Below are 20,000 nucleotides of genomic sequence, written 5' to 3' on the forward strand. Positions count from 1 at the left end.
GCTTCGCTCGCAGCGAAGCGAGGACTGACGTCATATTTTTCTGGTGTTTGATCAAACATTTTGGTGTTTTATGATTTTTTGTTTTATTTGACCAAATGACAAGACATCTTGTCATCGGAGTTGAATGGGTTAATTATCTCAAATCAGTTCATCTTTTGTGCAACGCTGTGAAACAGGATTTCTAGAACTCGAAATTAATGAGCCTTGTCTTTAGTTATATAATGCCATAGATCTAGATATTATTGTACATAAAATTAAATAATGTAGCCTTCTTATTTACATTAGATACCCATACATCAACAGCACGACATGATTGTAGAATTTAAGGGTAATAATTCTCTACTTTTTCTTGTAATATTTAAATTATTCTTCCACTACAGTGATGACTCGTCTGGCGTTATCCAGAATAAAATCTATAACCATTTAACCACTTTACATATATATATATATATATATATATATATATATATATATGTATATATAAATATATATATATATATATATTATATAGATGTATATATATTATATATATGTATATATATGTATATATATACTATGTATATATATATATATATATATATATATGTGTGTGTGCGTGTGTGTGTGTGTGTGTGTGTGTGTGTATAAGGATTTTATCGGGTGGATGGGTGAGGATGTGGATGTCGGTGTGTTTTTATGTATACGTCTTTGTGTACGTTGTTATATACACACACGCATATGTACATACATATATATATATATATGTGTGTGTGTGTGTGTAAATATATATATGTGTATGCATATATATGTATATATATATATATATATATATATATATATATATATATATATATATATATATATATATATATATGCGTAAGTAACCACTAGGAAAAGTAAACTGACGAGTTAAACACCATATGAGGACGGAGCCTTTATTTGTACGACGTTTCGCTTATTACAACTTTTTCAAGTACCTGAAAAAATACTTGAAAAAGCTGTAATAAGCGAAACGTCGTACAAATAAAGGCTTCGTCCTCATATGGTGTTTAACTAGTCAATCTTGTCGGCAACTGCCACTTTTAAGCAAAAGTAAACTAACGAAGCAGAGCGCTTTCGTATAATTACATCTTCAGTGCAGATACAAAGAAGGAATTCCTTCTTTGTATCTGCACTGAAGATGTAATTATACGAAAGCGCTCTGCTTCGTTAGTTTACTTTTCCTAGTGGTTACTTACGCATTTGTGAACACACGCTCCTAGTGTTTTTATTGCAAATATATATATATATATGTGTATATATATATATATATATGTATGTATATGTGTGTGTGTGTGTGTGCATGTATATATATATATATATATATATATGTGTGTGTGTGTGTGTGTGTGTGTGTGTGTGTGTGTGTGTGCGTATGTGTGTGTGTGTTTGTGTGTGTGTATGTATGTATGTATGTGTGTGTGTGAGTGTGAGTGTGTTTATGTATGTGAGTGTTTGTGTGCGTGTGTGTGATTCATCATGGTCTTGGATGACGTGTCGGGGTCATGATTTACAGCTAGTACACACTTTCTGTAAGCTCAGAGCATGTATATAACCTGATTTATGGGTAATGTTGTCACCTTACACACACACACACATTCACACAGAACTCCTTGCGCACCACAGATGGAGTGCCGGCTCGCATTGCTGCGATGCTGAAATTTGTTTATTTGCTTGTGTGTGTGTGTGTGTGTGTGTTTTCTTTGTGTGCGTGTGTGTGTGTGTGTGTTTTCTTTGTGTGCGTGTGTGTGTGTGTGTGTGTCTGTTTTCTTTGTGTGTGTGTGTGTGTGTTTTCTTTGTGTGCGTGTGTGTGTGAGTGTGTGTTCGCATGTATGTGCGACCGTACCATCGCATGTGTACATGTGTATGAATATATTCACATATAAAATACATTCAAATACGATATATTTGTGTATGATACGAATAACTTTCCTATACCTCTTTAGACGACTAGTAGCACCATCGTCCATCGTGTATATTTAAGTATTCCGATTATCTTTATCTCCACCCGCTCCTCATCGTGGTCGTGGCTTAGATTTCTATACTGTTTTCTGTGATACTTTCTCAAGTAAGTGTCACAGGTGCCTCGCCGTCGTTCTTCTTCTTTCCCCCACGATTATCTGGTACCTTACTCCCCTCTCAGATAACATAGACTCGCCCAGCACTACTAGTTTGGTTCCCGCCAAAGTTCCCTCATTGTAAACTTTCCGCGCTCATGTTCCCAGTTGCACTCTTTTTTTTTTCTTTCCTTTATACTTCGTTTTTTCTTTCTCTTTTTCTTTTCCTTTAAGCGTCCACGCCTTTGAAGTTATATTGCTGATAAATATTGGAGATACAAATATGTGATGATTCTAAACATTTGCGTCAAGACAAACTGGTGGTCAATAGTGCTTCGTTATATCCATTCCTACACCTATCGTCCCTTCCTCATCACTCTCCCACCTCATGACCCCCGCCCACGCCCACCCCCACGCCCAGACCGTCGTTCTCCCACCCCAGTCTCTTCCCATTCTTCTTCAGAACTACCCTCATCACTTTGTGATCCCCCCAACACAAAAGTTTGTTCACCGCCTTCATTGTGGTCATTATTCAGTGTGTCTGTTCCACCACCCACCCAGCCAGTCCCAATACTCTCATGCAATTATCACCTACTCTTCCATCTCAATCTCAAGGCTCAACCTACCTGTTCTCTTCTTAATAGTCGACCTATCAACATGCCCAAGCCATGCTCAATGCTCACTGTGACCAAGCACATGCTCACACCTCCAGAGACACCCATGCTCATCCCACTACTCTATTAGTAGTTCACAATCCGTTTACCTACTGATTCCACGGTTCAAATATAAAAGTCATTACTCTCTTAAGCCTAGAGGGAAATCTCTCTCGCTGTCTCTATATACATATTAACCTCTCTCTTAAATCTTCGTTATCTTCTTCGGTATCATTATCTCTCTCTATCTCTAACTCTCTCTCTCTCTCTCTTTCTCTCTCTCTCTCCTCCCACCTCTCTTTCTCTCTCTCTCCTCCCACCTTTCTTTCTCTCTCTTTACTCTCTCTCTCTCTTTCTAACTCTCTCATTCTCTCTCTGACTCTCTCTAACTATCTCCGTCTCTCTCTCTCTCTCTCTCTCTGTCTCTCTCTCTCTCTCTCTCTCTCTCTCTCCTCTCTCTCTCTCTCTCTCTCTCTCTCCTCCTTTTCTCTCTCTCTCTCTCTCTCTCCTCCTTTTCTCATCCTCTCTCTCTCTCTCTCCTCCTTTTCTCATCCTCTCTCTCTCTCTCCTCCTTTTCTCATCCTCTCTCTCTCTCTCTCTCTCCTCCTTTTCTCTCTCTCTCTCTCTCTCTCTCTCTCTCTCTCTCTCTCTCTCTCTCTCTCTCTCTCTCTCTCTCTCTCTCTCTCTCTCTCTCTCTCTCTCTCTCTCTCTCTCTCTCTCTCTCTCTCTCTCTCTCTCTCTACCTCTCCTCCTTTTCTCTCTCTCTCTCCCCTTCTCTCTCTCTCTCTCTCCTTCTCTCTCTCTCTCTCTCTCTCTACCTCTCCTCCTTTTCTCTCTCTCTCTCTCCTTCTCTCTCTCTCTCTCTCTCTCTCTCTCTCTCTCTCTCTCTCTCTCTCTCTCTCTCTCTCTCTCTCTCTATCTCTCTCTCTCTCTACCTCTCCTCCTTTTATCTCTCTCTCTCTCTCCTTCTCCCTCTCTCTCTCTCTCTCTCTCTTTCTCTGTCTCTCTCTCTCTCTCTTCGTCTGTCTTTCTCTGTCTCTCTCTCCCTCCCCACTGTTGCATCCTCCGCCATTGTGTTTCCTTGTCATCACCCACCACATCTCTCTCTCTCTTCCTCATTCTCCCCTTGTTTCTTCTCTGGCCTTGGCACGTCCCCTCCCCCAACCCCTCCCCCTCCCCCGCCCCTCCCCTCAGCCCCTCAGCCCCTCACCTTCACCCCACCCGCAACCCTCTTCCTGTCTTTATTTTTTCTTTTCTTTCCCGAATCCCCCAACCAGTGGAAATTTTTATTTACAGACACTTCTTACTTTCCCTCCCACTCCCACTCTTATTCTCACTCTCATTATCACTCTCATTCTGACTCCCCCATGGCTCTCATATCCATTCCACTCTTATACAGTCATCTCGTTCGTGGCTTTTCAGCCTTCGTCTCCCCTCAATTGTTTTCCTTTCTGTTCTCGTCCACCAAAATATCTCCATTTTTTTTCTCGACGTTTCAAAAACATTTCTGTTCTTCCTCATTTTTCTCTCCTCCTCCTTCTCGATCTTCACTATCTTGCTTCTCCTTCTCTTTATATTCCTCCTTTTACTGCTGTTTCTTCTTACCCCTTTCCCTCTCCTTCCTTCTCCTACTATTCTTCCTTCATCCTTCCTTCTCCTTCTATTCTTCCTTCTCTTCCTCTCCCCTTTCTCTTCTTTCTCTTGTCCTTCTCCTGTCCTCCTCTCTTTCACCATCTTCCCCATCATACATTCCGTCGTCCTTCCTCCTTCTTTCTTCCCCTCCTTTTCTTTCCTTCCTTCCTCCTCCTCCTCCTCTACTTCATACCTCCCTCGTCTCCTTCCCTACCCTTCACCTCCTCCTTCTCTACCTCCCACTCTGCTTCCTCCTCTGGTTCCACCTCCTATCCCACTTCCTCCTCTTCCTTCTCCTCCTCTTCTTCATACCTCCCTCGTCTCCTTCCCTACCCTTCACCTCCTCCTTCTCTACCTCCCACTCGGTTTCCTCCTCTGGTTCCACCTCCTATCCCACTTCCTCCTCTTCCTTCTCCTCCTCTTCTTCATACCTCCCTCGTCTCCTTCCCTACCCTTCACCTCCTCCTTCTCTACCTCCCACTCTGCTTCCTCCTCTAGTTCCGTCTCCTATCCCACTTCCTCCTCCTCCTCCTCTTCCTCCTCCTCCTCCTTCTCCCATTTCTCGTCCTCATTTTCCTCATCCTGCTTTACTGCTTCTTCCTCCTCTACCTCTTCATTTTCCTTACCCTCTTCCTCCTCCTCCCCCTCCTCTTCCTCTTCGTCTTCCTCTCTATCCTCTTCCTTTGCGCCCTACTCCCCTCCTTTCTCCATCTCCTCCTCTCTTTCCTCCTCCTCCTCCTCCTCCTTTTCCTCCCCTCTTCCTTAAACTTCTCCTCCTCCTCCTCCTACTCCTCTTCCTCCTCCTTTTCCTCCCCTCTTCCTTCCCATTCTTCTTTCTACTCCTCCTCTTCATCCTCCTCCTCCTCTTCGTCTTCCTCTCTATACTCCTCCTTTTCGTCCTCCTCCTTGCTCCCTTCTCACCTCCCTTCTCTATCCCACCCTCTCTTTCTTCTTCCTCGTCTTCTTTCTTCTTCTCTTCCTTCCCCTCTTCCTTCTACTCCTCTTACTCCTCCTCCTCCTCCTCCTCTTCGTCTTCCTCTCTATCCTCCTCCTTTTCGTCTTCCTCCTTTCCATCCTCCTCACCTCCCTTCTCTATCCCATCCTCTCTTTTTCCTCCTCCTCTTCCTACTCCTTCTCTTCCTCTCCTTCCTCCTCATCTCGTTCCTTTTGCCCTACATTTTCTTCCTTATCCTCTCCTTCCTCTTTCCCTCCCTCTTTTTCTTCCTCCTCCTCCCCCTCCCTCCTCCTCCTCCTCCTCCTCCTCCTTCCATTTTTATCCTTTCTTCTCTTCATCCTGCTCATCCTCCCTCCTCCTTCCCTTCCTCTTCTTTGTCATCTTGTCCTCCTCTCCTCCCTCTTCCTCTCCTTCATTCTCTCCTCCCTCCTCATCTTCCTCCTCCGTCTTTTCCTTTCCATCTTCCCCCTCCCCTCCTTTCTCCTTGCCCTTCTGTTTATTCCCACCTTCCTCCTCCTCACCTTCTTCACCCTCTCCTCGTTTCTCCTCTCCTTCCTCCCCTCCTTCGCCACCTTCATATATCCCTGGTCTTCCTCCTCCTCCTCCTCCTCCTCCTCCTCTTCTTCCTTGTTCTCTTTATCATCAACCTCCTCTTCGTCCTTCTCCTCCTCCTCCTCCTCCGTCCTCTTTTCCCTTTCCTTTCAATATCCTATCCACCCACCTCGCCGCTGTCTTCCTCCCCATCCACCCTATCCTCCCCATCCTCCCCCAATCCCAAGCCCAGCGCCCACAACAACCTCTCCCCGCTAAAAGAACGGGCTTCATTCCACCCAACAACCTAGCCCACCATCCTCACCCGGAACCATCACCCCAACCGCCTCCATACCATCACCAACCACTACCACCAAACCCGCCCACCCGCCCACCACCACCACCACGACCTCCCCCTTGACCGCGACGCTGCCGCCCGCCCGTCCGGCCTACCCGCGCCAGATGCTCCGGGAGCTAAAGTCCTTACCCACGGTCCTTGCAGTCACCTCCTATACTTACGACCCGCCTAACTTCGAACTGGAGCTGAGCAGTGAGCAGCAAGGCAAGTATCACCGCCAGTTCTCCTCATCTCCAGATAGTGATACGGAGAAGGACCCCCAGTACGGAGAACTCGTCTCCTCTCCAGATGTCTCCAACCAGGAGGTAAGGGATTCGTCTTGTCGGTGCGTGTGTGTGTGTGTGTATGTGTGTGTGTGTCGGTGAAGGTGTGGTGTAGACGTTTATATATATATAGATAGATAGATACATGTATGCGTACATATGCACGCACGCCTATACACACATGCACATGCGCATACAAGGGCAATGGTTCGTGTTTGATCCAGCAAGATATCAAGAAAATTTACTTATGAAATGACTAAACTGGTTTTAGAATCTATTGCTGATAAATACAAAATGACGGAGATGGGGTTGGGACCAATACAGAGCAACGGGACCCCCCCCCTCCTAAAAAAAAGAAAAAAGAAAAAACGAAAGATAAAAACACATAATTGCCAAACGTGGAAATAGCCTGTTCATATGTAGATGATGATATAAAAAATGTACTTGTGTTTGTACCTTATATCTAAACTTATACATGTTTTCATCTGGAGCCCATAAATAGATTAGAATACACAAATAAATAAATAAATAAGTGACTAGATATAATTAAGATTCAAGGACATAAAGAAATGATAGTAAAAATGATACTGATAATAATAATCATAATCATAATAATGAAGAGCAAAATAAATGTATATATATAAATAGATAAAGGAATGAATAAATGAATAAGTAAATAAATAAACAAACAAACAAAGACACTCGCATGTAGAGTAAACAGAGAGTGCCAATAACATTATTTAGGAACCGTGAATACTACTCTGATTGTTATGACAGAGTGAAAAATCAATACCTGAAATTATATATGCACATAAACATGAATGTATGTACTCTGCATGTATGTATCTATGTATGTGTGTATGTTTGTGTATGTATGTATGTATATATGTTCAGTTGACCAGAATATAAACACGACAGTAATCATAATGACGTCTTAATGTTCACACAACGAGATTGAATATGGGGGAGTCTTATAACTTTCTCTTTTGTTGTTAGTTTCCAATCAATTTTATATGATTTCATAATAAATACGAAATATTTAATTTGGGTGAATATTTGCATTGCACAGCTCAGTTACAGATCGTTTCGATAATTGCATATGCCAATTTTTCTACAAATCTCTACTCTCATGGCCGACAATTAACATTCGACATGACGTCATATCTGTCTCGTTCGGCAGGCAATTGTTTTCATCTCTCTCTTTAATAATGAATAGGAGTCTTACATAAAACTTTATGGAGATATATCATATAAATATCTTTTAACATAATGGACCAGTTCATTTCTGTGTCGATATTTTAAAAAAAGACTAGTGGGGGATGCAATTTGAAGTAGTTTTCTAAGGTCATGTAAATAGGTATCAACAACTAAGATAAAATCCATTCACTTCTCCAAGTTGCCAACTATTATATTTATATTTAGATTTTAAGAGAATAGTCGTGTTTTTGTTCTGGCCAATTGAACATACAATAACCATAGAAAAATGAGCTTATTTGTATAGTTTTATAAAGCAGTATTGCGTGTGCATATTTTTGTTGTAGAGCTTACTATCAAAATATAGTAATTTTTGTACTGCGCACTTTATCCATAATGCAAATTTTAATTATTTCAACTATTATGACTTTATTGTGATAAATTTAGATAGACTTTTTCATTTGTCTATGTTGGAAAACAGGCTTATCGTAGCAAATATGAAAAAGATAATTATCATTCATGTAGTACAGTATTTACCCAATGTACATGTTTCTCAATATTATGTTATTCTGGTGGGGGCAGGTACACTCATACATAGATAATAAACACTTCGGATAGTTATATGTTGGCATATACAGGAACCTCTTGGGACAAAGGATTGGGCCCTATACACATCCACAAGAAGATTGAATTCTATGTTTGCAACTGAACTGGTAGGATCACAAGTAATGATAATGACACAAGCAGCAGTACAAGCGACAAAAGTACTGACGCTACCTCAGCAGGCAAATCAACACAAATATCAGAAGAGGCAGAAACAAGACATCTACGGCAGAGATATATTACCATGAGCTTGAAAAGAGCTTCTACAACAGAAAATAAATTGACTAGAGGCTTTGGTTAAAGCACGAACTAGTAATAGCATAAGTTTTAACTGGAGAGGAGATAGACCGTATGAAAATAACAATGGAGGAAGCAGCTACAACACAGATCGTACTAGTAGAAAATGTTGCATAAGAATGAAAAGGAAAAGGATAACTTCATCAAGGTTACTGATCGTAGTCACAGTAATAGAAATAAAACAGGTTGAGTTATCACTGGTAGAAAATATATCAAGAGATACATTTATGGAGAACCTATTTTAGAACTTATTTCATGCCTTATTTTTTACATTAACGTTTTTCTTTTTAGTCATTTCGACCATTTATTGTATTTTTAGTCACTTCATCTACTTACTGTTTTCCTTACACATTTTGTTGTGTTTTCATCACGCCATCTTGATTTTTTATAGCTTCCAGAGGAAAAGGGTGAGTTTGATGTGGGGTGGGAAAAGGAGGAGGAGAAGGAGGCAGAAAGTATTACTATGGAGGGAGAAACAGAAAATGTGGAGACGAAGGAGCAGGAAGAGCTAGAAGAAACAGATAATATGGAGAAGGAAGAACAGGAGGAGGAGGGGGAAGAAGAGGAGGAGGAGGAGGTGAAGGAGGAGCAAGAGGAAGAGGAGAAAGAGCAGGAGGAGGGACAGGAGGAGTGTGCTTGTGAAGATGCTGAGGATGAAGACAATGTACAAACCGCCGATAACGTCGACAGAGAAGTCCGTAGCGAAGAATGCGATATACCTGAAGATGTTCCCCAAGTATCGGAACATGCGGATGACGACGTGGACGGCGGTGCCGGGCAAGGGGAAGACTTCGGTGCGCGGGGCCCGAGCTCAGAGCCAGGGGAACCAGTCATCAACAGCTCCGGAGTGTTTGAGGTCCACCACCCGGACTACATGGAAAGTTCTCCCCCCTATCCCGACGACACTTGGGTTGCATCCTTCGACGACGAGCCCTTCCCACCTCCGCCACCTCAGTGTTCTTTCCCAGAGGAACAGGAAGACCAGGTGAAGAAGAAAAAAAACCTGTAGACATCATTTTGGTGCAGTAGAAGTCCCCCTTGTTAAGCCGGCCTGTTCAGCAGGCAGCTCGATTTTTGCTGTAGAGGAAAGACGCAGCACCGAAGTAGTGTAGAGGTGGTGGCGTAGCACAAACCTGTAAAATATTGAATTAGAGGAAGGTAATGTGTGGTCGAAGAGATGGTGACAAGTGGATTTCATAGAGAAAAACTGGACAGCAACACTTTTGGTAAAATATTTGTAGTATCAACAGGTATAGATGGAGAAGTTTTAGAACAGTAGCAGTATCAAGTATGCTATGTCACTCCCTGCGAGGGAAAAAATTCAGAAGAGCTGTAGAAGCAGACAAGATGTACTGAATATCTTACTATCGGAGAAAAGAAAGATATTTGAAGATACATATACTGCGATCACTAATTGTGATACTCCAGCGTGGTTTTACAAAAAGTGGGATAAGTTATGTATACTAAGAGGAGATACATAAAGGGACATGGGGGAGGTATATATATATATATATATATATATATATATATATATATATATATATACATATATATATACATATATATATATACATATATATATACATATATATACAATACATATATATATATATATATATATACATATGTATATATTATATATATTATATATATATATGTATATATATATATATAAATTATATAAGTTAACCCACCCTTTGTAACCACACTGAAGTGAATCACAGTTAGTGATCGCAATATACGTATCTTCAAACATCTTTCTTTTCTTCGATAGTGGGATATTCAGTCTATCTTACCAATGAGTTAGAACATCCACTCGCTTGTCAGTTAAGATGTATTAAATGGCATTGTTGATACCTCGTCAGGGACAAGTTTAATTGAGACTAGCCCGTATGTTTTGTATTCTGTAGTCTTATGCCCTGATTTTTAGTGTGGGTACATAGTTACGTCACCGCCAGACTTAAATAAAAAAAAGTCCACCTAGATCACTGGCTCTAGGGAACAAGTTTCTAGATATGGCTTTGACGCTACATTTTTCTAGAATGGAAATATTTGCTCGTAATTTCAATATCCTAACGAACTTTAAATTCTTGTCTGGGTTTTGAACTTGTTAGAATAACTTTATGCACTTTAAGAATATTCATGTGCCAAGAGTGAGAGAGTGAGAGGAGAAACACCGAAAAAGGAGAGAATCATAAATAGATGGGGTTTAAGGACGAGATAGGTTATGGAGTGTCTCGTGTGGGGAAGGTGTGCTTTTGTTATGAAAGAAACCAAATCGAGCTTAGAGAGAAACACAGGAAAGGAAAGGCGACAAGGGATGATGGAAGGACGTGAGGTCGGAAGATGAGTACAAAACCGTCATGGAAGAAGGCGCAGTTATGTTTACGAAGGAGATTGGGGGGAACATGCTAGGGACACGGATGTGTGTAATCAAGATTAGTTTGGGTCATGTTGGAATTGACGTTTCGCTTGTTAACAGCTTTATCAAGTACATGTGCAAGTTTAGCATGCAATTGATAAATCTCTAATAAGCAAAAAGTCGTACTTATAAAAGCTCCGTTCTCATATATGGTGTTTCTTTTGCTGGGCTGGGTGCGTCGACAGGACATGCGGATAAGGAAAAGAAGAGGGAGAGATTCTGCTGTGGACTAAATAGCGAAAGTGAGATAAAGGTAGTCGGGGATATGTAATGGGGATTTGGATGTTGTACCTAAATGTAATATAATGAAGCTATACTCGTAAGGTTCCGTCTCTGTTCTGATAGAAAAAGTACAAGGGTGGGAAAATATATTCATGTGGCTTAATGGAAGAGGCATATGACCAAGTAGATAGTAGAGCAACTTAGAGAGTTTGAAGGTGTATGGGATGAGAGAAAGCCCTAGACATCGGAAAAGAAAGCAAACCCCCTTCATATAATTTACTCCAAATTTTTCGAGTTTGAAAAAGAAATGAAAGATAATTAATTTGACATAATGTCCACAGTAAATTCAGACGAGGTGGGAAGATACAAAACGAGAAGTAATGAAAATAGGTTTCATGTTTGGAGAAAAGATAGAAAGGGACAAAGGGAGAGAAGTGCTCTGAAACAAGGAACACACGAACATGAGAATGAAGGAATCCGAAAGAGACCATAAGGCCTACATTAGGCAGTTCCATGTTCCTTACCACCTGTCATACCTATCCATAAAGTCCTCTAATCGTGTCTAAAAACAGCCAATTGTTTCAGTGCTCAGTACATGGTTACTAAGTCTATTCCATTCGTTAACTACTCATTTGGTAAACCAGTTCTTGGTTATTTCCTTCTTCAACTAAGAAACGACCGTAATAATAAGCAAAGAACTGAAATTAGAAAAAGAAAAAATATTAGCTCGCAAAGTGTCACTTGAAAAAGGATGAACTTGTCTGACCTAGAAAAAAAGACTTATCCGCTAATAGAAGAAACAGACAAAACAATCGAAAGTTCAAGTGCAAAGGCGTAGACTGGAGAGACCTGTAACTCTGGTAAGAAGGAAATAGTCGAAATTCAAGTGGCAACCATAAAGTAGCCTACATACTACATCGTCATCGAAATGAACGTGGAAACACAGTGAAAACTGCAGAGGGTTGGAATCGCAGAAGTAAGGGGTAACTATTGAGGTTGGGGTAACTAGTTAGGAGAAAAAATAGAAACTACTACTATTACTACTACTACTACTATTATTACTACTACTATTATTAGTAGTAGCAGTAGTATAGAGTATATTTAGTGAATTGTTTTGTTTAAACAAGAGCATATCCACTGAATTCCCTGAAAGGTTGGATCCATTTTACTGAATATCACTGAAATAGACAAAAAGACTACTATAATATTATTGCTTGAGTTGGACACATGGGGCTCCTTCCCACGAGAAAGGAGGTATCCTCTTTTTTTCACGCACTCACATTTTATGTTGTCTATCCCTTTATCCTGCAGGACTCTAGCACGAAAACAGCGACGTCTAGCCGCAGCGACCAGAAGCCCTGGGAACAGCCACCGAGTGAGTTTTTGTTTGTGGTCGTCTTGGCGGAGAGTGTCTCGAGGCCTTTCGAGATTCCGGGATGTTCATGCGAGTATACACACACGCCCTTAGGCATTTACACACACAAACACACACACATACATACATACATATATATTGAGACATTCTGACAGGTTGATGTAAGCGGAATAGGAAACACAGGAGTCTTAGTCTTGAGTTTATTCCTGACTAGTTTCGCATGAATAAACTCAAGACTAAGACTCCTGTGTTTCCTATTCCGCTTACATCATACATATATATATATATATATATATATGTATATATATGTACAAGCATACATACATACATGCATACATAAATACATACATGCATACATGCATGCATAAAGACATACATATATATACATACATACTTATATACACATATGCATATATACATAAATACATATATACATGCATACATACATATATACATACATACATACATACATACATACATACATATATACATACATACATACACACATACATACACATATACATATATACATAAATACATACATACATGCATACATACATATATACATACATATATACATACATACATATATAAATACATACATACATACATACATACATACATACATACATACATACATACATACACATGGATATATATACGTAATTCATATGAATGACATATATATACATATACAGTGTACATGAATATACAGATACACACATACGTATATTGTGTGTGTTTGTGTGTGTGTGTGCGTGTGTTTGTGTGTGTGTGTGTGTGTGCGTGTGTGTGTGTGTGTCTGTGTGTGTGTGTGTGTGTATGTATGTATGTTTGCGTGTAAGAGTGTTTGTTTCTTCCTTTTTCATTTTTTCTCCCGTCAAGCAGACTTGGTATGGATAGCTCCCAAAAAGCGATAAGAATTAATTACTTCCCCTTATGTGACTGTAAGTAATACCCCCAAAAGGTAAGTCAAATCCCATAAGGAAGTCCGAGGAGCTGCTACTCTGAAACCTCCCCTGCATTTCCCCCTAATGCCCAACTTGAGGGGCGCCCTCATTCTCTGGCCCACGACCCATAAGTGAGACACGTGCCTACCCTCACACATTGTTGCTTTTAGTACCAGTTTTGTTTTCTGCGCTGGTGTTTTGGACCGCCAGTTTGTATGTCTGCACACACACTCCAGGCACTGGCGTTCGTCTCAAAAAGTAGGCATACTTAGACACTGTGGCTTATTGTCAGGCTGTGTTTGCACCAGTTTGCGGACCGCCCATCGATGTGATTGATCACCCGTCAAATCTACTTGGATGTATCTTGCTCAGTAGACCGCTTGCCATAAGCACAATGCTTGTTGTCTCAATTAGCCATAGTTAAGTTTAGTGCATAAAGGATAAGGCTACAGAGATTGCAATAGCCCACCTATGCCTATAAACACAGAGTAATGGAATAATGTCTTAATTTTCCTTTAGCACTAGGAAATGAATAACTCGACAATTTCTGCTTATCTAATGTTTGTCGAATGAGCATAAGATTGGTTTAATGAGATATATACATATATATATATATATGACATTTCAGCATCCTTTTTCGGAGTCATTTCTTCCTCGTCTAGCATATTGTGGCTTAGACTTTGCTCATAGCTATAGTTTAATGTTGTGCAAGTATTTCACATATTCCCTCTTCATATTTCGTAATGCCTTTATCTGTCAAATTGGAGGATACAGTAACAAAGGCGCTTTACATTGATATAGACCACAGTCTGAGGACACACCCACACCCACCCACATACATGAATATTTTGTAATGCCTTCATCTTTGTCAGTTTTAAGGATAAAGTAACAAGAACGTTTCACGTTAAAATAGGTCACATTCTCAGGGCACACACACACACACATGGCACGCACATACGTGCCTCTCCGTAAACATCACGGTATCCCTCACACAACATCAAAGACTACCCACCAGCACTTAAACGCATCCAACACTATAACACCCACTAACACGTGATACATAGTACTATCTCTCAACTACACCTGCATGAACGAATATTGTATACAGTACTCATAGCTCCTTGACCTGTTCCAACACCTACGCACCAATCAAAGGCCCAGGTCAACAGGACAAATAGGGTACACTTAAGTATATTTCGCTGTGATCACCACACTATACTCAGGTCAAATGAGCCCATATTAGGCAACACATCTTATTAGGGGGTGGAGGACCTCTGGAAGTAGCCCAAGAGGAAGATTGATTTCCTCTAGCATAACTCGTTGATGCTGTGGGTTACCTCTTCGTACCTCTCCCCAATGGGTAGAGACAACTCTTACCGCTGTCATAAGGATAATGCGTAGATAGGTAGATGGATAGACAGATAGCTCAAGAAAAGCGTGTTCTAAAATCGTCCGCATTTTGCAGATCTGGGCGTGGCGCAGATCATCATCACAGCCGCAACCCCGATGGTCGAGAACTCCGAAGGCGAGATCGCTGCCGCAGGAGAGGAGGACTCCCGGGTAGAGGCCGACCAGGAGCCAGCCGAAGTCCAACCCGAGGCCGAGAGGGCAGAATGCGAGGGTGAGGCTGTCATCCTGGACAAGGCCGCCGCCGTTGCCGCGTCAGCAGCCCCAGCAGCCCCAGCAGCACCAGCAGCCCCAGCAGCACCAGCAGCCCCAGCAGCACCAGCAGCCCCAGCAGCACCAGCAGCCCCAGCAGCCCCAGCAGCACCAGCAGCACCAGCAGCCCCAGCAGCCCCAGCAGCCCCAGTAGCCCCAGCAGCACCACCACCACCACCTCCAGCTCCTGCACCAGCTCCTGCGTCAGGACCTAAAGATACTGCAGCAGCTTCTGAGACGGTGACTACAGCTGGGGGAGAAGGGAAAGGTGCGGGCGAGACGCAAGCAGCGAAACTACCTAAGAAGACGCTTAGTGAGGATAAAGAGGAGAAGAGAAGCGTGGAGAGTCCGAGTGATGAAACCTCGGACCAGTCCCCAACACCCAAGTCTCCAAGTCCTAGCGAGGGGCCTATCGAGCTCGATCCTGAAAAGCTAAAGACTTTGGAGAGGATAAAAGAATCCAATGCTTAGGAAATACAAAACAGAAACTAAAGAAATACACACTAAGCCTTCTTAAGATTAATTCACGTATGTTTAAGGCGGGAGAGTGGTATGACAATTGAAATAACGATAATGCCGCTCCTGGTGGAGGGGTCAAAATCGAGTCAACTCCCATGATCGTAGTATGAAAGAAACTTAAAAGTGAAGAACCGCAAGAAGGACGATTTTCGGTTATCAAAAAATGGAGCAGAATGGAACCATAGAGGAGTGGCAGTAGCTACGAGGACAGCGAAGACTACTCCAATCGGTTTCCCTGGGGAATTAAGTGTCAGGCAAAATATTCACACTGCTGTAGATGGATGAAGGAGAGGGAATGTTGCAGCGACGCTGGTCTTGCGGTTCATGGAGAGCTAGGGAAGGATGTGTGATGACTACTAAATGGATCGAAATGGATCTTTTTTCCCATGTTCATGCTACTCGTTCTAGATCAAATTTGATTGGCTTCAGAAATGTAATCTCTGAGATCAAATTTGCAACCGTACCGTAACACGCTTTTGAAAAGTTTAACTTGAGATCATACTCTCGTATACTTCGATGATAACCATTTCACTTTCTTCAGAGGTAGTACGCCAAAGCCCCAGGGAACCAGTCTTTGATATGGCAATAAAGTTACCAAAGAGAATAAGAATAAGGAGTCCCAAGCTGGACATGACAACGCACACACACAACCTCTCTGGCAGGACAATTAAAACCATACTCGAACGCTCATGAGGGATGTCTGTCGCATGGTGTTCATATTAGAGTAAGACTGTTAGCTATGTTCAGGTTTCAGATTGTTTAACGTTTTTCATATAAAAACATTAAAAAAAAAAAGAAGAAAGAGAGAAGGGCAGGATTCGTTGGGGGACCTTGATACTTTGTCCACTTGCTCTTCGAACTGCCTCGAAGTCATCTCCACACAAAACAATAATGCAGCGAATCGTAGAAACCGATCAAAAGGGAGGAATAACTGGATTCTCACAACTTGAGGTTGATTTCTTTTAAATGTAAAATAACCATCGAAGAAATAGTCGGGAAGGTTTTTAGAACAAGTAGGGAGACCCATTTTCTAACTTTATCTTCCATGATGGGACTAAGACGCTTATGTACCGTGCGCTGTGACAGGTCAATGACATCCTGCCTTGCCCCTTTCATGTGCTCGCTGATCACAAAAAAAAAAGACTGTAATTCTCATGCATTTCTGAGAAATACTTATGCTCCTATTTGCAGCGTCAAATTATCTCAACCCATAGAGACATCGTAGTTCATGTTTTTTTTTTCCAATGCAAAACGCTTAAACCACCACGTTTGCTCAAAAGTTTTGAATGCTAGAGCAGCAATGGTCAGTCATAAGCTTTGACGATAATGATTCAAAGCTATCCAAGCCTTCAAAAATTGATGGTGCTTAGTTCAAGCTTTTATCCTAAGAAATATGAAACTTCCTGTACCGTAATGACAACACAGGGTGTGGTCGTCAAAATTAGGAGTATATGAGTCTTCAATGAATGCTCACACACCTGGACATTGTCCAATGAGAGGTGAGCACATAAAATGGGCGGAGCCACCGCTGACAGATCTGCTTGAACAGAAAATACACTCGCGCGCGCGCGCACACACACACACACACACACACACACACACACACACACACACACACACCAAGAGCATAGCTCCCCTTCCCGTAAGATACTAGGTAAATATACACACACGTGTGATCACCATGTAATTCAAATAGGGAGAGATCAATGTACCAATGATAGACATTACAATGCAGTATTAATGACACATCTAAACTGACGAGTAGTCTGTACTTCTGTGCACACACTGCACATCTAACTCATCATAGTTATGGTATGCATGTAAAGCATGTGTATACAAAATGCATGTGTGAGTTTACAGAACAAAAATATGAACTCAGGTGCGTGCGCTTCTTGGCGGATGAGTATGGAAAGATGAACAAAAGATCACATAAACGTACAAAAAGTTCATCCTCTCCACACCAACACATAAGACCACACAGTATTATTTCTGTAACACCTCTAAATGAAACATGGAACATGATGCGAATACATTATCTACATTCAAAGCAGCTGTGAAGGTAGGGCTACATTGAGTACTTTTTTTGGTTAGATCCTACAGCTATTACAGACTTAAATCACACGAGTTTGACTTAATTCTATGATTTCTTAGATGAACTGGAAAATTTTCCCCCGGCGTGCGAAAATCATATTAAAGACTACTTGTGCATAATACTGAATCCATTCCAAGAATTTTTGTAGCATTCAAATAGATGAAAAGTTTTCCCCCAGCGGTCAAAATATGGTTACCCCTACTAGTCACCGTGTCTGACCTACCTGTAAATCTTGATATCGTTAATGTGAGATCTGCAGTTAGACTCACAGGGTTAGAGAAAGAAAACGTCGTTTCTTAGTATCTGTAGGACACCCGTAACTCGTTCTTAATGCATTTTATGTGATACATGAAATGTATGTATATCCTCTTAGGATAAACTTTTCAACTAGATTGTTACATGCATGATTGTTCGCTATACCATGGCTGCATGATATGACCCACGTTCATGTTAGTTTTGGTCTTATTCTGTAAGGCCTCATTATAGAATTCACACGACTGGGAGTGGAAAGTCCATGACGCGGAAATTGGAGTTCTCCTTTCGCGGATGACGTGTCTTCCAACCGCGGAAGGCATGTTGACAGCGGGTTGGGAGACGCGGAAAATTGAGTTCTTCTCTCGCGGGTTGTTTACTATTGGTTGAGATGGACATGCAATTCGACAACAACTCGCGATGGTGCGGTTTATCTCGATAGTTGGCGTTGGTGTGTCTAGGGGAAACCCTAGAGGAATAATGGCTCTTGTTGAAGCTGACCCCGTCTTTGGTTGGTACAGTGTAACCTCACCTTAACATCAGTTAGAGCAATATATCATGGTCACTCGAGAGCATGTCCTAAAACTACTAGCCTATATTACTATATCATTTACACACACACACACAAACACACATACACACACACACATACACACTCACACATACACACACATACCCATACATAAGCGCTTCATAAAAACCGCGATCATAAAAACAAAAATGCATGCATTAGCAATCGATCATAACACAACAAAGACATCACAACCACAGCAGATCTCAGAAACGGTAGAGTCAAGGTCCCCTCATAGCAATCGACCATCCAATATAGATATATAGAAGCGCTGGTAAACTACAGTCCGCAATAAGAACCATCCAACGGCGTATCCAGTTCCAACCGCTGTTCAAATATAGAGTACTTCGGGTGGAAGAAAGGTATATTAGCTGCAGTCTTTTCGATGTCTCTTTTGCTATCACCCGGAGATGTTTGGACCAAAGTTATCCAGTTTCCTACCGTTGTTCCAATACTGAATGCTTCGGGGAAGTCTATATAGCTGTCGCCTCCCGATTTCTCTTTGCTATCAACCGTTGGACCAAAGCTTTCTGTACAACAAGACTTGAGGCCAAGAAGTTATTAAGGCCTTGTTCTCCGACTCTGATGTCCTTATTCTTTGACTTCCTTATCTTTGTTGTCGCTCATCCTATAGGATATGAGGGATACCCAATAAAGTAATACTCTCTAAGGAGGGGAAGGAGGGAAATCAGATTTGGTGGGTTCTCCGGAGCCTGCACGCAGTTCCACAAGGTCTGCTGTAGATCCAGCCCGTCGAATCGGAAAGTCGCATTTGCTAGTCAGAATCTTTGTCTGTGTTTCGAAACACAACTGATTTCCCATTCGATCGACTTTCTAGATATTGTGAATCATGCATCGTGTTCTGTTCTATTTTCCTCACGCTCAAAATTGGCGTGTTAGGTTTAATATCACGCACTGTTTGATTTCACTTAGACAGGCATTACTGCTAAATCTAGTCTCCTGTATCTGTAAGACTGTCCACCTGTGTTCATATTAACTTAATTTTGTGACCTGGATTATAAAGAAGAAGTTTATTTCTCTTGAACTGACTAGGGCATAGCAATACTGGGCGAGTATGCGGGTCTCTTTCTATTTCTATCTTGGACTCCTAAGTGACGGAGTTTGTCACCTATCGGCCTTCATCTAACGCTGATATTTGTAGTCTACTATGCATGACCGACCGCAGCAGCCCCCAATGGCTTATCATGAGTATATGTATGCATATATATGCGTTTGTGTGCATGTGCATGGACGCGTGTGTGTGTGTGCGTGTGTAAAGATTAATATATAAATAAAAATGTATATGTATGTGTACGACTAAAGTAAATATAGCCTTTGCCTTAGTAAAGACATGAATGTGTACGATTTTTGTTTCGT

At 41.5% G+C, this 20,000-nt stretch overlaps 1 protein-coding gene across 3 annotated transcripts in view; it reads left to right on the forward strand.

Annotated features, from left to right (window-relative positions):
* nwk (FCH and double SH3 domains nervous wreck) overlaps positions 1 to 20,000 on the forward strand; it is a 119,608-nt gene that overhangs the window by 97,617 nt on the left and 1,991 nt on the right. For all 3 annotated transcript variants that reach the window (XM_076199675.1, XM_076199677.1, XM_076199678.1), the window contains 3 exons: positions 6,349 to 6,509; positions 12,517 to 12,580; positions 14,996 to 20,000. The exon at positions 14,996 to 20,000 is cut by the window's right edge and continues 1,991 nt beyond it. In XM_076199675.1, the coding sequence (XP_076055790.1) occupies positions 6,349 to 6,509; positions 12,517 to 12,580; positions 14,996 to 15,660 (890 nt within the window). In that variant the 3' untranslated portion in view covers positions 15,661 to 20,000. The remainder of the gene's footprint in view (positions 1 to 6,348; positions 6,510 to 12,516; positions 12,581 to 14,995) is intronic.

Source organism: Oratosquilla oratoria, chromosome 16 (genome assembly GCF_046742065.1).
Source record: "Oratosquilla oratoria isolate Oo_2021 chromosome 16, ASM4674206v1, whole genome shotgun sequence".
Classification (NCBI taxonomy): domain Eukaryota; kingdom Metazoa; phylum Arthropoda; class Malacostraca; order Stomatopoda; family Squillidae; genus Oratosquilla; species Oratosquilla oratoria.